This window comes from Schistocerca americana, chromosome 7 (genome assembly GCF_021461395.2).
Source record: "Schistocerca americana isolate TAMUIC-IGC-003095 chromosome 7, iqSchAmer2.1, whole genome shotgun sequence".
Taxonomy (NCBI): Eukaryota; Metazoa; Arthropoda; class Insecta; order Orthoptera; family Acrididae; genus Schistocerca; species Schistocerca americana.
Window position 1 is genome coordinate 394,787,190 of NC_060125.1, and position 19,971 is coordinate 394,807,160.

At 40.2% G+C, this 19,971-nt stretch overlaps 1 protein-coding gene across 2 annotated transcripts in view; it reads right to left on the reverse strand.

Moving 5' to 3' along the window:
* The window catches only part of LOC124622591 (NAD-dependent protein deacetylase Sirt6), a 60,864-nt gene extending 48,929 nt beyond the window's left edge, over window positions 1-11,935 (reverse strand). The window contains exons 1-2 of one of the 2 annotated variants that reach the window (XM_047148341.1): window positions 6,114-7,688; window positions 5,919-6,046 (exon numbers count right to left, since the gene is read on the reverse strand). In XM_047148341.1, coding sequence (XP_047004297.1) covers window positions 5,919-6,046; window positions 6,114-6,167 — 182 coding nt within the window. In that variant the 5' untranslated portion in view covers window positions 6,168-7,688. Of the gene's footprint in view, window positions 1-5,918; window positions 6,047-6,113; window positions 7,689-11,618 lie in introns of those variants that run through there. The other variant, XM_047148340.1, reaches the window with a different exon arrangement.
* Between the last annotated feature and the right edge of the window lie 8,036 nt (window positions 11,936-19,971).

Consider the following 19,971-nt stretch of genomic DNA (forward strand, 5'->3'; position numbering starts at 1 on the left):
CTGCAGGATGAGGTCCCTATGAAAAATCGCCACCTGGAGCATATTCAGAGACTGATGAAGGGTAATAAACACTGCACTGGGACATTGCCAAGATGATCACAAGTAGGAAGAGCTGCAGATTGGAACACAGGACTGCACTACAGGGAAGAAGGGCTGGCTCAAGAGCAACACAAGAACCTCTGCCAAATCTTTATATTGGAGAAGTAATTTACCAACAACAAGTGTGGCTCTACAACCTGGCTGTGGCAGTACATGAATGAAAAGAAGGTATTATTAACATTTTTCAATATACTTGGTCTGAAACAGAGGCTGGAAGAGGGACAAATGAAACTGTATGTACACTACAACATTTTCTTCTATGTTATTTCGAAGACAAGACGAGAGATATTGGTAGTAGAGATGAATCTTGCTGTTTTCAGACTTGTGTACCAGCCAGAACACGAATTTTATAATGCTCTGTATGCTGTAACACTATGGAATGCAGTCCAAAGTTATCTGAACTTGCCCACTATTTTCCTATTCGTGGACACAGTTTCATGCCACCGGATTGTGTGTTCAGTAGAGCTGAGAAGGAATACCGGAAGAAAGAAGAGATCATATCACCTTGTGAATACAGGAAAATTCTACCAAAGTTAGGAAAGGTGCTGGTGTTGGGAGAAGACTGGTTTTCCCATGACTTCAAACAGATTTCTAAATGTTGGATGACAAGCAATAACTTACAGACAAACCAATGGTATGATTCCAATACACTTTTAAAAAGCCATATATCTCTGGATCAGAAGTTTTGAAGAAGAACATTACTTCAATCAGAGCCATGAAACTTGCTGCGATTACTATGAAGATAAACCATACGAGTGCAGAAAAGGAGAGAGAAGTAAGGAAGCTAATGTGTTTCCTCACCATTACTATGGATGTAGCAAATTCTTACAATGACACTCTCTCTGCAAGTGGTAAGGAATATGGTCATGAAAGTCATGGAGAATTTATGAGGATGAAAAGTGCTCTGAAGTTGTGTAAAAGAAAAAAAGAAATATTATTTTAAAACTTTAACGCAAGAAATAAGCACTTAATATTCAGATATCACTGATCTAGTATGAGGATAAAGCAAGTTTTGGAGTAAGGGAGAAGGTGATTCCCGCTTCCAGCATTTGAGAAACCACAAAAAAAAAATTATGTACATGCAAAGACTATCTTAAAATAGATTCAAAACTGTACAAAATTTGTGTAAATTAACTGAATGTGTCTCCTGTAAAATTTTATTTTTTGCATAAAGTGAGTTTTGCAAAAATGGCCCTCAAATGGAAAACTATCCCATACCACGTCCAGAGGACCTCCTCACAAAGCTTGTCCTGGGTTAATATTTTACTAAGACAGACCATGCAAATACATACCTAGATCCCTCTGAATGAGGAGTCAGGAGGCATCATGGGTATTAACATACCCGCCGCCATATGTAAACTCAAACGCATGCCTTTTGGGTTTCCTTCAGCTCAAGCAATCTTCCAGAGATACCAGAAACAGTTAACCATGTCTATCCCGCAAGCGGCCCACATTATGTATTCACTAAACCAATTATGGAAAAAATGTTGCTACTCACCATATAGTGGAGATGCTGAGTCAAGATAGGCACAACAAAAAGATTCACACAATTACAGCTTTCGGCCATTAAGGCCTTTGTCAGCAGTAGACACACATACACAACCGCACACACACACACACACACACACACACACACACACACACACTCATGCAAACGCAACTTGCGCACACATCTGCAGCCTCAGGGAACTGAAACCACAGTGCGAGCAGCAGCACCAGTGCATGATGGGAGTCGCGACTGGGTGGGGGTAAGGAGGAGGCTGGGGCGGGGAGGGAGAGGGATAGTATGGTGGGCGTGGCGAACAGTGAAATGTCGCAGTTTACACGGAGGGCAGGAGAGAAGGTGCGGAGGGGGGAGGAGGTAAGTAGTGGAAAGGAGAGAAATAAAAAGAAATTAAAAGACTGGGTGTGGCGGTGAAGTGACAGCCATGTAGTGCTGGAATGGGAACAGGGAAGGGGCTGGGTGGGTGAGGACAGTGACTAACGAAGGTTGAGGCCAGGAGGGTTATGGGAACATAGGATGTATTGCAGGGAAAGTTCCCACCTGCGCAATTCAGAAAAGCTGGTGTTGGTGGGAAGGATCCATATGGCACAGGCTGTGAAGCAGTAACTAAGATGAGGGATATCATGTTTGGCAGCATGTTCAGCAACAGGGTGGTCCACTTGTTTTTTGGCCACAGTTTGTCGGTGGCCACTCATGCGGACAGACAGCTTGTTGGTTGTCACGCCTACAAAGAATGGCAGCTTAGCTTGTAAATCACATGACTGGTTTCACAGGTAGCCCTGCCTTTGATGGGATAGGTGATGTTAATGACCAGACTGGAGTAGGTGGTGGTAGGAGGATGTATGGGACAGGTCTTGCATCTATGTCTATTACAAGGGTATGAGCCATGAGGTAAGGGTTTGGGAGCAGGGGTTGTGTGGATGGATGAGTATATTGTGAAGGTTCGGTGGACGACGGAATACCACTGTAAGAGGGGTGGGAAGGATAGTGGGCAGGACATTTTTCATTTCAGGGCACGACGAGAGGTAATCGAAACTCTGGTGGAGAATGTATTTCAGTTGCTCCAGTCCCGGGTGGTACTGAGTTACAAGGGGAATGCTCCTCTGTGGCCAGACTGTGGGACATTGAGAGGTGGTGGGAGACTGGAAAGATAAGGCACGAGAGATTTGTTTTTGTACAAGGATGGGAGGATAATTATGGTCAGTGAAGGCTTCAGTGAGACCCTCGGTATATTTTGAGAGGGACTGTTCATCACTGCAGATGCGACAACCACGGGTGGCTGACTGTAAAGAAGGGACTTCTTGGTATGGAATGGGTGGTAGCTGTCGAAGTGGAGGTATTGCTGGTGATTAGTAGGTTTGATATGGACGGACATTCCATCCTGGATTTTCCATTGTTTAATTATGGAAGAAAGGCATTCAGTACAGGAGGATGGCTACCTATGAGCACTTGCTCACACAGCTGAAGAATATACTATGTTCAGCATATTGCCTCACATCCTTTTCCCCCATAAGGTCCATTGGTTTTGGCTGCAGGTGCCTCTCCATATCGCATTGGTGCAGCGCTGGCACAAAGGAACAATGACAGTACTGAGCTATCAATTGCTTGTGCGTCAAAATGCTGAAACCCATTCAAAACTACTCCTAGTAGGTAGAAAAGGATGCTTTAGCAATCATCTTTGCAGATAAGAAGTTCCATGTTTACCTCTTCGGGAATAAGTTAATGCTCATTATGGCTTCAAATGACTAACAGCACTATTTGGACCATGCTCCCTTCTTCCAGAGTGGACAGCACTGGGCATTTTTTGGCAGCTTCTACAATCATATTACTAAATATGCAAATGTGAGTGCACTGTCTTGCCTACCAGCAGGACCAGACATGGCCTTTATTGAGCAGGAAATCTCATGTTTCCAAGTAGATGTGGAATGGCTACAAGCCATGGATGGCTGCTGAAATTGTTGCAGAAATGCGTAGGCACCCTATCTTATGGGACATCACACAGTATGTGCCCCATGGTTTGCCCACATATTTTTCGAGGAATGCCAATCTGAAGCTCCGGGCCTGGGCTTGCCTATCCCACTGTCTATTGGTCATCAACAATGTTCTCCTGCTTGATGCTGAGGCAGATATTCACCATGTCATCATCCCAATTACCTTGTGGCCTCAAGTTTCCATCCCAATCTTTCGCCTACTGGCCCATATTCTGTTACCCTGGGACAGCATTCATTTGGGTTTTGCAGGCTCATTTCTGTGGCCTACGTGGCTCATTATCATGGATGCCTACACTAAATACCCATATGTGGTCAGTATGGCACCTACCACAACACGTGCTGTAATTTATACGTTCATCCATTTCTTACCATTAGTGGTATCTCTGAATGATCGTGTCAGACAATGGGCCTAAATTCACATTTGTGGCTTCTTAACCTCAAACGACATCAAACACCTATTTAGTCTGCTATTTCACTTGCCCTACAATGGCAAAACAGAGAGTGTGGTGCCAATGTTTAAACAGCAAATGTTAAAAGCAGTGGGAACAACTACCTTCACAGATGAGTTAACAGTTTTCCTGAAGACTTACAGGACCAATCCTGTCCATGTCCACGGTCCACAGGAGCTCTCCTCCATGGACGGCAGCTGCATAGTCCCAACTTTGGACCCAGAACACTGGGTGCTATCCACTGGGAACAGTAATATGGGCATGGATGTTGGCTACAATGGTTGCTAACTGTGGGCAGTGTCTTAGGATTGTTGACACACTAAGGGGTTTGGAGAGACCCACCAAGTCCATCCACACCTTCCGAATGCACCACTTTCAGTGACTCAATTAGACCTGGAAAGCCTACCTTTACCAGTCCCACAAATGCATAGGTATAACTTTCACACCAGAATACCAGCGATAGTTCCTATGGACTTAGCCATCGATTTGGAGGTCTCAATGCAGCCTCCACAACATCAGCCACTGTTGCTTCACCCCAGTATGTTGCCAACACCCCCCTGGTTCACCCCATTGGCTTAAGTACTATGACACCAACTGTGCCACAAGTTCACTTTCCAAAGCATCGTCCAGGGAGCTTTCAGCCCTGTGTTTCAATTTCAGGGGGGAGGGATCTAGCATAATTGTCTGGCAACTATGAAAAACTGCCTGAGGTCATATAAACTGGTGTCAGCAGCTAGCACTTGTTTGGCCTTTGTTATTCTGCCACGCCATCTACGTTGTCCGTTCCCTCTTGTTGTTCAACTGCTTTACCGACCATGATTACAATAAAAATACCACTGTTTTCTCAGTGTTTCTATGACTTTACAATGGCTGTCCCCCCGGCACTATATAACTGCTGCCCCACCAACCATCCTATATTGTCATTGTGACCTGAAATAACATTATTAAACACCCAGGCCATCTTGACCCCACTACATTGGATACTGTTACAATGCCAGACTGTTGCCCTAAAGTGACTGAAAAGCCTGCTCTCCTCTTCAGGAGCCATATTATGTTAGTCTTGTCTCTCCACACATAACCCCTCCCCCCCCCCCCCCCCATGTGGCAGCACATATAATATGGCTATCTGTATCACTGAGGCATGAAACTCACCCCACCGCATTTGCAAGTCATATTAATATTTTATTCCATAATTTGAGTTCATGTTACTTTTCAGAGTAATCAATTTTAAACAAGTGGTTACACTTTCAAAAGTCAGTTCATTCCAGAATGTTAATGGAAATAACAAGGTCACTAACTGTTTGAGAAGGCCATATGTATGGTGAAGAAACTAAGAATATTCAACTAGAATACTGAAAATTAGCCAAAGATACAGAAATTTCAAAAAGAAAACCTGCTTGAAACCATGAATGGCACCTATAAATTAGTGTCAAGCGTATTGTTGATGGAGAAAAGAATATGAAAGGTGGTAGTAGATTATTTACTTACACATATGAAAATTCTACTCTAACTGCTCATAATTTCTGTCATCAACTTGCAATCACTTAATAAGGGTACCAAAATTGCTCTGAGCACTATGGGACTTAACTTCTGAGGTCATGAGTCCCCTAGAACTTAGAACTACTTAAACCTAACTAACCTAAGGACATCACACACAGAATTCGAACCTGCGACCGTAGCGGTCGTGCGGTTCCAGATTGTAGAGCCTAGAACCGCTCGGCCACTTCGGCCGGTAAGGGTACCCAATGTGGTCTTACAAAAAGAGAAGATCTATGGTAACTAGTGTAAAATTTTATTGGAAATTTACAAAAATTGAATATGTAGTAAGTAGTCTTCTGACCAGATGCAATCTCACACACTTTTCAGTCTACACACCTGAAATCTGGAATTCCTGCTGCTGTACTTATTCCTGCACCAGTATGGACAACAACATGTTTGGCTTCTTGGATCCAAGTAGCAAGTTTGCTTACTTTTTCTGTAACTTCATCCTTGCTATCAAACTTCTGCAAAAATTGAAACACATAAAAAGATAAGTAATAGCCAATGTATGTTGTTAAAAAAATCACTTACCATATATTTGCTGTATCTCTCTTTGTCAGTGCAGACTTGTTCTCGGCCTCCCATAAGGGTTTCAATAATGACTCAACTTGTCTAAACAATTACTTCTCTCCTTGTCCAGGATATTTTCTCTTTTGTATGTAAAAAAGAAAAAGAAGAATAGAGATTCAAAGAAATGGAAACAAGACACGACAGCAACTTGTGTCCTGTGCTCCTTGCTCTTACTGGGGAAAAATGTGGATGTCATTGATTAAATATGGCAGTGAAATACAGAGTTTTCAATCTGCAGACACTTTAATGTTGTTCATCAGATAATTTTCAGAAAACACAGATTTCAGTTCAACATAATGTTGCTACTATGGATGTTTCATGTTACAAAATTTTATGCAAAAAGAGAACAAATGTGCGATATAAAAACAAATCAATCAAGAGTTTGGTATGAAAGAAATATTATGTGAAATGATACGTGATAAGTGTAAATGTATTTTAAAAAAAGGGAAAATGTAGCAAGAAAATGTGTAATATGCTTCTCCGTATGGAACTTAGCTAACATATTGAATTTTTCTTTGGACTTGGGTGGAGGTCTCTATCTGTCACCAAGCTCAAGAAAACCGATCTGATGTAGCACACTCAATGGCGATTGTGTGCACCAGTGATGTAGCCAGAGTGAAATATTTACAACCTTTCTCATGTTTTATAAATGGTTTGAGATATCATAATGAGATTCTGTCAACTAATACCATGCAAATAGGAGAATAACTTCCTGGTAGTTTAAAACTGTGTGCCAGACTGAGGCTCAAACTCGGGACCTTTGCCTTTCGCAGGCAAGGGCTCTACTGACTGAGCTACTGAAGCATGACTCACAAACCATCCTCACAACTTTACTTCCGACAGCACCTCTTCTCTTCATATTGAAAGAGGAGAGTATTTTACCAAACGGTTATTATGCAAAGCTTCATTATCTCCCATGTTATGCCACTAAATACAGACTTTTTCAGTGAAAGAATTTAATTTTTAAGGACCATCATTAGCTGGTGAAACAAGAAATGCCATGGATTTTGGAACAACATAAGTGAAGACGTACCATGTTTATCTTTGTACAGAGGATGTACTTTTTCATAAGCTACTGACCTTACTTTTCCTCAGTTCCTCACTCAATAAACCATTGTTTCAGAAATCTCTCATAATAGCGGCTGTACAACACGTTGGTGAAGTGACATTATGTAAAATCTGCTGCATTTTGGCAGAAAAAGCAAATATTAACACGGCAACAACAGAAGAGTGTAGGTTTTACTCAAAATTCACCACTCATAGTGCTTCTCTGAAAGTTACAAGTGGTTACCAAGCCAAGCAAAAATAAATAGGTGTGTTTGTTGCATTTTTAGCAGAATTCTTTTTTAGATACTATCCATTGCAGAAGTGGCAGATCTTTTTGAATGGTCACCACGCAAGTGTGGGTGTGGGGGGCTTTGCAAAAAGCGTGAGTGCAGGTTTCAGTTTAGAAAGGCACTTCCCTCCAGCGTTCTGCATTTTCCTTACAGGGCCTGCCCATAGCCCCCACCACTACCCCTCTCCCCTCACTTGCCTTGCCTTTCTGGTGACTTTATTCTGTGCAGATTCTACATCCTGTTCCTTGAAGTTGAAAAACACACAAAAGGGCTGATATTTTAATGGATGAGGAATTCATCTCTCTTGTGGAGAGCTTGTTTGTTAAATGAAATATAAAACAGTGAAATGTTCTATAAAATTTTATGTTGTGAAGCAGGTTCTTAGTAAACTTTCTTTCTCTTTGTAAATATGTGGTTGAATGCACAAAAAAACCTGTTGTGCCAAGGGGGCTCTAATCCTGAATCTCAAAAATTACACTTTTTAGTTGTAATACCTACGCCAGTTGTTAATTTTGTGTTGTATATCACTGCAAAGAACATGTGGCTTTATTTATTGATTTTACAAATGGAAGATAGGTTAGGGTTTAGTGTGTGTCCCCACCCACCCTCACATATGAGAAACAATTTAGAACATACAAAGAAGAAACAAATTCAGCTGCTGATTGTCCCCATAGCGCTAAATTGGTCTCAGCAAAAGATTCAAATTGCTTTCAAAATTTCTGAATACTCAGTATGGCAAGCAAAGAATATTTTTAAAGAAAAGAAATTCTTAGCAAAACCAACCAAGGAAAGAGAGAAGAAATTGAAACCTGAAGTAGCTGATGTATATAAATTTTTACCAAAGTAATGAACATTCTAGAGTTTTTCCAGGCATAAAGGATGTTGAAAATGCAGGGAAAAAGCAGTGCACAAGAAAATGGTTAATTTGACACAGTCTACACAAATTTTAAAAATGAGTCTACAACAACTATATCAGGTTTTTCCACAATGGGTCCACTTCACTCCAAATCATGTGTTTTAGTATGTGATAATGATATCTTCTCACTACATGCCTGCACCATTAGGAAAGTGAATAATGGGATGCATTGTGGGAGCTGTAGCACAGAGGTTCCATTGGGCAGGAGGGGCGCTCTGGGGCTGGGGACGTCACTGAGACCCTCTCTTGAAACTACAAAATATGGAGCAGGAATAAGTTAATAGAGGAGCAGGAATGAAAGATCTGTGCCATGCATGCACATTTGGATGCAGTTAGGAGAAAGCCAGCAAGGATGAAGGAAGGCAGTGGTAAGTGGGATGGTTGGGAACTGTCAGTTGGTCTGAAGGCTAGCACAAGGAGGATGTGGTCAGACAGTTTTGTTGGGTCTAACCAGTAACAGTTCCCAGAGTTGAGAGGAGAGGAAATGTGCAGCACACACTGCTTGTTAGTAGGAAGCCTAGGAATAACACTTCCATTAGGAAGAAGAGAGAACTGCTGCTAGGCAGCAGTCATGGTAGAGCTGTAGGCCCTATATTAAGTCATTAAGTGACCTGCATTTCCAACCAAAAGTGTTGGGCTGAATCAGGTGTTTGTATGTTTACAGTCTTTGTTAAAAGATTTCATGAAAGATGATCAAGTAGTGATAGTGGGTGGAGCAGAAAACTGATTGGATAGGGACAGGGCATACTAAATACATGGTGACCTGAGTAAGATAACTATCTTAAGTGGGAGAATCAATGTGAGCACAGTTGAGCTATTTTGTTGAAATGATCGGCTTCGTCTTGACAGTGCTGTACAACAAGTCAATCGAAAACTGGATATAGTGCTGATGAATCCTGAATGAGCACACACTGCACTGGTGCAGGTGGGGCCTATTGGGAGACAGGACTCACTTGCATGGTCTGCACTTCAGCAGTACTGAGAAAGGGAGGTTTGTGGAGAGCATAGCCGGTGGGTGTGTGTCCACACATGGTGAAATATTTATTGTCATGTGCAGAAAAAATATGCCTTTTTAAGATACATCAGAAAACAGTCTCTTCTCTCTTAAAAGTACTGAATCAGTTTGGAGATTTCTTCAACAGTTACACAAAAGATAGAATGCATCACAATGGAGTCCCCAAATGCCACTATTCTTCATCAAGTTTACTAAAAAAGTACACCAGCTTGAAACTGATTACAGTCTTTGAGCAGCACAGTGATACGCTTTGTAGTGCTTGATAGTATGTGAAAATCCAACCTCTGCAAGTATGCTACAGTGCTGTAATGAATACCTTCAAAAGAAATGATGATATGCTGCCTAGAATTTTTTTTTGAAAATTGTGATGACGATCAGGACTTGACTGAAAATTATGCTTTTGCTATAATGGTTGGTTGTTTAAAGGGGGGGGGGGGGGGTGACATGACCAAACTGCTTGGTCATCAGTCCCTTGTTCCTATAAAACAAGTCCACAAGGGAAAGAATAAAACAAATGAAACTTAGCGCACAAAAATGGGAGAAAATTTTGTGGTTTCGTGCATTCTTGAGGGTGTGTGTTTTGGGGCTTACGGGCACTCAATGCCAAGGTTACCAGCATCCAATTTTGTGGTTTCATTTTGCTTGTAGCTGTTTTTGTACATTAATTTTATTTTCCCTTATCACATGTTCGATTTATTGGGCCTGGTGATATAGCAGCAAAGAGCACACCTGGAGGCCACAAAATCCCAGTCAAATCACGGAAATTTTTCAGTTTGCCTTTAACCTAGACTTCACATCTCAATGACGTAAAGATTCACCAGGAACAACTTAAGGTTCAGACTTTACATTAAACTGTATATTCCCTTTGCCTGGTAGGACTGCTGGGGAAGGTTAGGAAGACACAAGTTGCCAAAGTGCTGTGCAGTTGAAAGACTCAAGCCACATGCCATTATTATTAAATTATATTCTATGTAATTAACATGTTTATATTCTTTAACTCATTCCATTTCCTAGTGGTCCATAAGCATAAAACGATAAATGGAATATTACACTAATAAGTAAATGTCTATATGGTCCAATAAAGGCAAGAAACTGTGACTGAATTCATCACGGAAACACATTCAAATCTTAACGAATAATCCACTATTTTAGTGATGGTTGCACAGGCCAAAAAATTCAAATTTAATTTTACGAACTTACATTTTCTTCAAAACAGTATTACTGCCTGTGCTAACTGGTCATTCCTTGCAACTAGCCATGGAGAAACTGAGTGTGATGGCTTAGGAATGACATTTAAAAGATTATCACACAAGGAAATTTTACAGAAATCCATAGGAAATCAAATACTATCTCCATTAGATTTATTTCAGTTTTTAACTTTACCAAAATCAAATTCTATTTTACTTCTGAAGACTCTGTAAATCAGATATATTCTGACTTTGCATTACACTCTGCAGAACTTAAAATACTCTATGGAATCTGAATATTCCAAAACATTAAGCAGTTAGTTGTTTGGGGAACCTAGAAACAAAGAGGGCCAGCAGTGAGGTGGAACCCAGCTTAAAATACAATGTAAGGACTAAACTGGCATTCTTTCTCAGAGAATAAAATCTGATCCTATGTAGCTTGTAAATATTAGAGTTCTAGTACTTCAGGATGATCAATGAACTAAAAACAACAGAACATTATGTTACCACACAATTTTTGCACATTCTAAGATGTTTGTTGTCATACTATTTACACAGATGAGAGAATATTTCCCTGTTCCTCATGTTCTTGCTGTTACTGAATGACCTAAAACATCACCTAGAAGAACTTGACAAGCCTGTGTTATGTCTACTGTATGATGCAGTGTACAAAAAAAATAAAATTAAATGGAGCTTTTAAAATCTCGATTCTTAATTAACAATATGAGGCACAAATCTCAACAGGGGTACGTTCTAAAACATTTTTCTCGTCTGGGTGTGTGAACTGTGTTACAATGGAACATACACAAAACTGAAATTTGGAAACTGGGCGAATCATTTATGAGGATACTGATTTCTTAAGGAATGTATTGTAAAATGCAAAATCTAATAATTTACCGACAATTCTAAGACTATTATGCCATGGCATTAAGTAAAACTGGGCAAACGCCTTTTCTACACAACCGGTGAAAATAAACGTACTCATGAAAATACACTATTCAATATCTTTACCTCCGCTAATCCAAGTTTTCCTTTATTTTCATAAGGAGACAGTCCATCCGCATAATTGCACGACATGGTTTTTAAAATATTTCAATCAGATGTGTATAAATAGTTGTCATGCAGTTTAAATCGCAAGTTGTCAAGCCGACATTTTTCCTTGAGGCCGCAGGCAACAATACTGAAAAAAGCTTACATTGGTCTAATACCAACATGACGATGTTCATTCTGGCGTCCACTGTTACACGCAAAATTACTTATATACGCAAATATTTTCGCGCGGATGGAAATAAACAAACGAACATAACCTATAAACAAGAACTGTAAGTACGACACAAACATAAACATATCGTTCTGGCAAAGTATAGAAACCGACTTGTTTTGATCCATTAACATTTTCGCCACAAACTGATAAATTTCTGCCATTTATGTAAATTGAACAGAAGTCCTGCGCTACGATTTAAGTAAGTTGATCGTTTAATGCGAAACGGAATAAGTGAACAAAGAAAATTAAGTAAAAGGTAATAATACAATGCACTATCAACAATGGTACGATTGTTTGACTGATTTTTATTTGGTTCTGTTAGTTAATCACAGTCTGCAGTGTTCAAAGGTAGTACCGTAAAGTAGGACAAGTCAAATGATACAATATTTCCTGAACAACAAGAGGAGAGCAACAAACAATCCTATCAACAATATACATAGAAGGTATACAATATTACACTCAAGGTTTCAAGAGAACCCTGCGGACAATATATGTATAATGTTTCATAAATTAACGTACAATATTAAATCATTTATAATACAGTATTGTTTTACAAAATTTATAGTTCTAGAAACTCATTTAAATGGTATATAGTACCTATGGTTTATGAGGAACCGTTTCAGTGTCCTCTTGAATTTATGAGGGTTGATAATGTTCTTTTTCACATTCATTGGTAGCTTATTGTAAATTCTTATTCCACACTGAATAACTCCTCTTTGTACTATATCGAGAGTTAGTGAATCTTTGTGAAGGCTTTACTTCTGCCTTCCATCATGATTGAGGATATTACAGTTAGTTTGGAGAAGATTTTTGTTGTTGATCACAAATAGTATCGTCAGCAAGTAGTGGCACTGTAGGCGATACTGCAACCAGCCACAATTTTTTTCAGATGATTTCATTGTACCGTTACTAGTTTCGGGCCTGATTTCATCGACAGATCGTAGCGTTGACTTCTTTATAAGTTCTTCATTTATGTTTTCATGAAAAGCTCTCCTTTACACATTATTAGACACAGATTTGATTTTCTTTTCCAATTCATCCAGATTAATGAACTCAACTGATTTCCTAAATAAAAGTAAAATTCTCTCTCCCTCACAGCATGGCTTCAGGAAAGGCTATTCAACTGAAAGTGCAATATTTGAATTTCTTAATGAAATCTATACTAAACTGGATGCAAGTGAGTTTGTGACAGGCATATATCTTGATTTATTTAAAGCTTTTGACGTCATTGACCATAATGCCCTGCTGCAGAAGCTTGACCAATTAGGAATTAGAGGTATATCCAATGAGTGGCTCAGGACATACCTTTGTGGTCGCAAACAGGTGGTTGAAGTGTAATATACTGACCATAACAAAATCAGCTACTACTATTCAGGATATGAAAATGTGAAATATGGCGTCCCTCAAGGATCAGTATTAGGACCCATTCTGTTTCTCCTCTATGTCAATGATCTCATGTACAACAAGTATTGCCGAACTACCTCCAATTTTCAGATGATACAAGCTTCCTTATTAGTGGTAAAACAGAAGAAAAACTAAAAGACTCTGCTATCCAAACAATGAACAGTGTAGAACAGTGATTCAACTATATCAAGCCAATTATAAACAAAGAAAAGACAGTAGCATTGAACTTCTATAATGTAAAAGGAAGACACCAACCAAACATACAAATAGAATTTGGGGACAGAGTTCTTGAAAGTGTTGACAGCACAAAATTTCTGGGACTCTGGGTCCAGAACAACACAAAATAGGAGGTACACATTGAATATTTGCAAAGAAAGCTAAGCAAAACCCGTTACATGATACGGATCTTAAAAACTTCTTGCAGCAAAGCCAGCCTGTTAAATGTATACTACTCCTATGTGCATTCTGTAATTAAAATATGGCATAATCTTCTGGGGCAATGCAACAACAAATATTAAACTTCTCAGGATGCAAAAGAGAGTATTAAGAATTATTGAAGGGGTAAACAATATGAAATCATGCAGACCCATATTCAAAAAACTGTCAGTTCTTCCTTTTCCTTGCATTTTTATCTACGAAACATCAGTTTTCATCAGACAATATATTGACAGACACCCAGATATCTTATTAAAAATAAAGATATACATGCACACAATACAAGGCAAAAATCTGACCTTCATATGAAAGAGGTGAGAACATCATAGTGCCAAAAACGCACACTACATCCTGGGATAAAGATTTACAATAATCTACCTAACCATATTAAATCAGCAGGTAAACTCTGTAGTTTTAAGGCTTAAGTAAAGGCATATTTAATTGATCATTGCTTTTACAGTCTGACAGAGTACATCAAAGCCAAACAACAAAAATAGAGATGCATTATGAATATACTACTTTGTATGTTGCCTGTAATGTTTGTTGTATTTACGAATCTTTGCTAAATTACTTCAATATCTAGTCCTTAGGATTGCAATACAAGCTGTATTTTATCTTGTAAATACCTAATCATGTCCAATATCCTTTTATATACACTCCTGGAAATTGAAATAAGAACACCGTGAATTCATTGTCCCAGGAAGGGGAAACTTTATTGACACATTCCTGGGGTCAGATACATCACATGATCACACTGACAGAACCACAGGCACATAGACACAGGCAACAGAGCATGCACAATGTCGGCACTAGTACAGTGTATATCCACCTTTCGCAGCAATGCAGGCTGCTATTCTCCCATGGAGACGATCGTAGAGATGCTGGATGTACTCCTGTGGAACGGCTTGCCATGCCATTTTCACCTGGCGCCTCAGTTGGACCAGCGTTCGTGCTGGACGTGCAGACCGCGTGAGACGACGCTTCATCCAGTCCCAAACATGCTCAATGGGGGACAGATCCGGAGATCTTGCTGGCCAGGGTAGTTGACTTACACGTTCTAGAGCACGTTGGGTGGCACGGGATACATGCGGACGTGCATTGTCCTGTTGGAACAGCAAGTTCCCTTGCCGGTCTAGGAATGGTAGAACGATGGGTTCGATGACGGTTTGGATGTACCGTGCACTATTCAGTGTCCCCTCGACGATCACCAGTGGTGTACGGCCAGTGTAGGAGATCGCTCCCCACACCATGATGCCGGGTGTTGGCCCTGTGTGCCTCGGTCGTATGCAGTCCTGATTGTGGCGCTCACCTGCACGGCGCCAAACACGCATACGACCATCATTGGCACCAAGGCAGAAGCGACTCTCATCGCTGAAGACGACACGTCTCCATTCGTCCCTCCATTCACGCCTGTCGCGACACCACTGGAGGCGGGCTGCACGATGTTGGGGCGTGAGCGGAAGACGGCCTAATGGTGTGCGGAACCGTAGCCCAGCTTCATGGAGACGGTTGCGAATGGTCCTCGCCGATACCCCAGGAGCAACAGTGTCCCTAATTTGCTGGGAAGTGGCGGTGCGGTCCCCTACGGCACTGCGTAGGATCCTACGGTCTTGGCGTGCATCCGTGCGTCGCTGCGGTCCGGTCCCAGGTCGACGGGCACGTGCACCTTCCGCCGACCACTGGCGACAACATCGATGTACTGTGGAGACCTCACGCCCCACGTGTTGAGCAATTCGGCGGTACGTCCACCCGGCCTCCCGCATGCCCACTATACGCCCTCGCTCAAAGTCCGTCAACTGCACATACGGTTCACGTCCACGCTGTCGCGGCATGCTACCAGTGTTAAAGACTGCGATGGAGCTCCGTATGCCACGGCAAACTGGCTGACACTGGCGGCGGCGGTGCACAAATGCTGCGCAGCTAGCGCCATTCGACGGCCAACACCGCGGTTCCTGGTGTGTCCGCTGTGCCATGCGTGTGATCATTGCTTGTACAGCCCTCTCGCAGTGTCCGGAGCAAGTATGGTGGGTCTGACACACCGGTGTCAATGTGTTCTTTTTTCCATTTCCAGGAGTGTATTTTATACATGTAGGATTTGAAGGAATAAATAAATAAATAAAATAAATAAATAAGTAAATAAAATAAATAAATAAATAAACTAAACACTTGTATTTAATTCAGTTCACTGATCAGCATCGATTGGAGAGGAAAATCAATACTCTGTCTTGCAATGTGTAAGGGAGGGCTTTTCATGAAGGCAAAAATGCAAAGCATGCAAAGAAGTCAGCTCTATTGTCTGACGATGGGCTCAGGCCCAAAACCAGTAAAGGTGAAATAAAATAATTAAAAAAAAGAGCTTGTGGCTGGTTGCAATATTTACGAAACAGCTGCGATGTTCTCTAACCAAGACATATAAAATGACCAGTAGATGTATTGACTTGTGAATGTCAATGCCCGAAGAGTCGTGAATAGCTGCTTACAGGACGTCCAACTTGCAACACCAGAGATCACCCTCACAGCTTGTTTTTGTAGTTTCAACTTTTGCACAGTTCGCACAGGATATTGTATTATATCAGATCAGATCGTGGAAATATGTGAAATACAACAACATTATTATTTCCCTGTCAACATAGGGCGAAACAGCTCTTAGCGCAAGGTATGCTGAGCTTAGTTTTGTGAGCAGGTTATCAATATGTTCATTCTAACTTAATTTATAACCCTTTCATATGCCTATAAATCTTCTACATGAAGTTTCATTTATTTTATGATCGCTAATACCTATTTCAAAAGCTTGAAACTTGTTATTTGCTGTCTGAAATGGTGTCCAATGTTAGTTTGAAATGTTTCATGATAGTTTTCTTCCTTCAGATATTACAGTTCACATTAATGTCTTACCTACTTTTAAAAGTAAATTAAGAGAGTACCTAATGGGAAATTCCTTCTACACTCTTGTTGAGTACCTGCAGATAAATAAATGTTTTTTTTTTGTAAATTGTATTGCCATTGGTATTTATATTATTAAAACTTTGTTTGAATGTGTTATGCTATAACTCATGCTAACTGTTTAAGTTAGACAATGTAATATATTTTCTTTTTCAGTAATTGTTTTGTTACTTGAGCTATATCTTTGATTTGACTTTAACTGTCAATCTTACTCATTATTTTATGGTACAGTTTTGTCATTTTATAGACATATATTACATCTGTGTTATGTAATCATGACTCATTTAATATCCTTGTGATTATCACAATACTGACTAATGGAATATGTAATAAACAAATAAAAATAAATAAGTGGTTGGGCTTTGATACCATAGTGAGGTTGTTTTTATTAATACCGGTATGTTATGACCTACACAATCGAAAGCTTTAGGGAGATCATAGAAAATTCCCATAGGATACCTTCTATAGTACAGTTCATCTGTAATTTCTTTTGTGAGGCTGAATAATGCTTTCTCCAAGGACAGCCCTATGTAAAACCAAAATTGGAGGGTGCCAGTGAGCCATTTTATGTCAAATGATCATATAGTCAACAGTTAGATACTACATGTCTCTCACCAATTTTGCGTATTGGCATAATGTAGCAAGTTTTAATCTGTAAGGAAATGCTCCAGTATTCATAGACCAGTTATATTTTTATAATGTCATTACATGTTTAGATTAACTCTAAGGCTACATTTATGAATGCTGTTTGTTGCACTTCATCTTCTTTGGTGAAGGAATTCAGAGTAAACACATTTAGCAACTTTGATTTTATGGCTCTGCATTGGTAACAGAGTGAAGGTATTGATTTTTTCTTGCCACAGGTGAACTTTACATATGACCAGAATCTCTTTGAATTTTCTGCCAGATTTTGAGATAGAGTATCATTACAGAAATTATAAAGCGCATCTAGCATTGCAGTCCTTGTTTCTCTAAAACTTTGCCAATATTGGTGATTTGACATTCTTCTAAATATGACATACTCGTTTTGTTACTTCTACCACATTGTTGTGACCCATTTTGTGTACCTTGGGGGATCAGTTCCATCTCTTATTATTTTATTTAGTATAAATCTCTCAATTGTTGTTGATGCTATTTACCTGAAATCAAGCTACATCTGGTTTATTCTTACATAGTTAGTTAAGAAGGAGTGGAGGCTGAGGCTGTCTCTTAGGAAGGTGTCAAGTGCACAACTGTCTGCTTTTTTAAATAGATATATTTTATGTTTCTTTTCAGTGGGTTTCGATGTTACAGTGCTGAGTCCCACTACAACGACCTTGTTGTCACTAGTCCCTATATCTGTCACGATGTTCAGGATTTTTTGTTGCTAAGAAATCTAGCATCTTATCACAACCATTTACACATCGAGTTGTCTGCTGAATTAACTGCTCGAAATAATTTTCGGAGAAAATATTTAATACAATTTCGGACGAAATTTTGTGCATACCATTGACGTTGAACATCTATTTTCGCTAATATATCGATTCATTAACAACTACAACTGTATTTTAAAGGATCTTCATGTTTTCTTACAATCTGTGAGAAACTGTATCACCTGTATTATACAGTTGTAAAACGAACCCTTGTAAATTTATTGACTGTCTAATGTAACCTACCCACACTAATTCACATGAACTATCTACTTCAGTTTCACTGCTACAAGATAGTAGCAAGAAACACACCATCACCAATTGTATTTGTAGCTCTTTCCTGTGTGACCCTTGATCTATTAAGTGTAACACAATTCCCCACCACCCCATTGCACAAATCGAGGAATATGTGGCCTACACAGTTGTATTAACAACTGAGCATCTGATTCAAACCCTCCATTCGGCTCTGACAAAGGTCAGCAACCGGTCCTATCGATAATGCTGCAGGTGGTGAGTTCTGTCTTCATCTTGCAAGTGCGAGTCGCATGCTTTACCATTTCAGATAGCCGCCAGAAACCAGGGAGAATCTGTTCCAATCTAAAGTAACACACATCACTAGTAGCGACATGAGCCACCAACTGCCATTGACTGTATCCTGTACTCTTCATGTCATCAGGAAGAACCTGTTTCATATCTGGGAGGACTCTCCCAGTATGCACACAGAGTGCACACTGGACATCTTTCCCTCTTTAGAGCCATGTCCCAAGGGGCCTCATTACACATCTAACACGGTAGTTACCAACTTAGTAATCCAGCATATGTAAATGCCTGAATCTTGCAGGTTGGGAGGCTTCCTCTGAAACAATACAAGCGATTGCATTTGACCCAGGATCTTTATCAGTCACAAACAGCATCTGAAAACCATTTGCCAGACGAATAGGAGAGGCCTTTTCATTGGCCTCTGGAAAGTGGTTCAATGCCTACCAGACCTTGGAAAGATGTACCACTCGACCATGGTTGAGTGGTCAACTTAGTGGAGGTAACAACTGTGCTGGTCACAGTAGTGGTCTGATTGGGGGACACCTGGGATGAGCTGGATGATCCTTGCATCCACATATCTGGCTCCCCACAGTGACGCCATTGGCAACAGTATCAAGCTATGTGACTGGAACCAGCAACACCTAAAACTATGAGCAAAGTGTCAGCAACTCATTTTGTGCCAAGACACAGCAATCACAGTCCCTATTCATAATAAATACGGCAGAACTATAACCTGGATAGTTATTAAAGCACACAACGCCTAGCAGATAAACAAACGTGTGATAAACTCAAGTATCAAACTGCTAAGCATGTAGGTAAATACAAATAAGTCGCTTCTAGTCGGAAGCTCATAAATTAACTCACAAACAGATGATGTACCCCCCTCTGGTGCTGCAGGAATGGAAGGTGCAGGCTAACTAAGGTGTCTTACTGCTGTACAAACAAAACGAAACAAATGACTGTGGTGTTACCAATACAAGCAACAGAACTATACATGAAACAGTTATTAAAATGCAGAACTGTATCTAGCAAATACAAAAACACACAATACACTTAAGAATTAAACTACTGAGTACACACATAAATGCAATTATATCACTTCTAGATGGAAGCTTGTAAAATAGTTCACAAACGAATGAGGTACTCTCCTGTGGTGCTACAGGAATAGAAACTGCCAGTTAAGCAGGGTGTCTTACAACTGAATTGACTATTCGAACAAAAACAAGTAAATGACTGTGGTAGTGCCAGTACAGGTGTCAGACCTATGCACAGTCGAGATCAGAAATGAGCTGCACTTGCTGTATTTAAACTTTCTAGCAAGTTCTGTGACATAATTCTCGTAGTTGTCATCTCTGTGTGCTCGGAGATT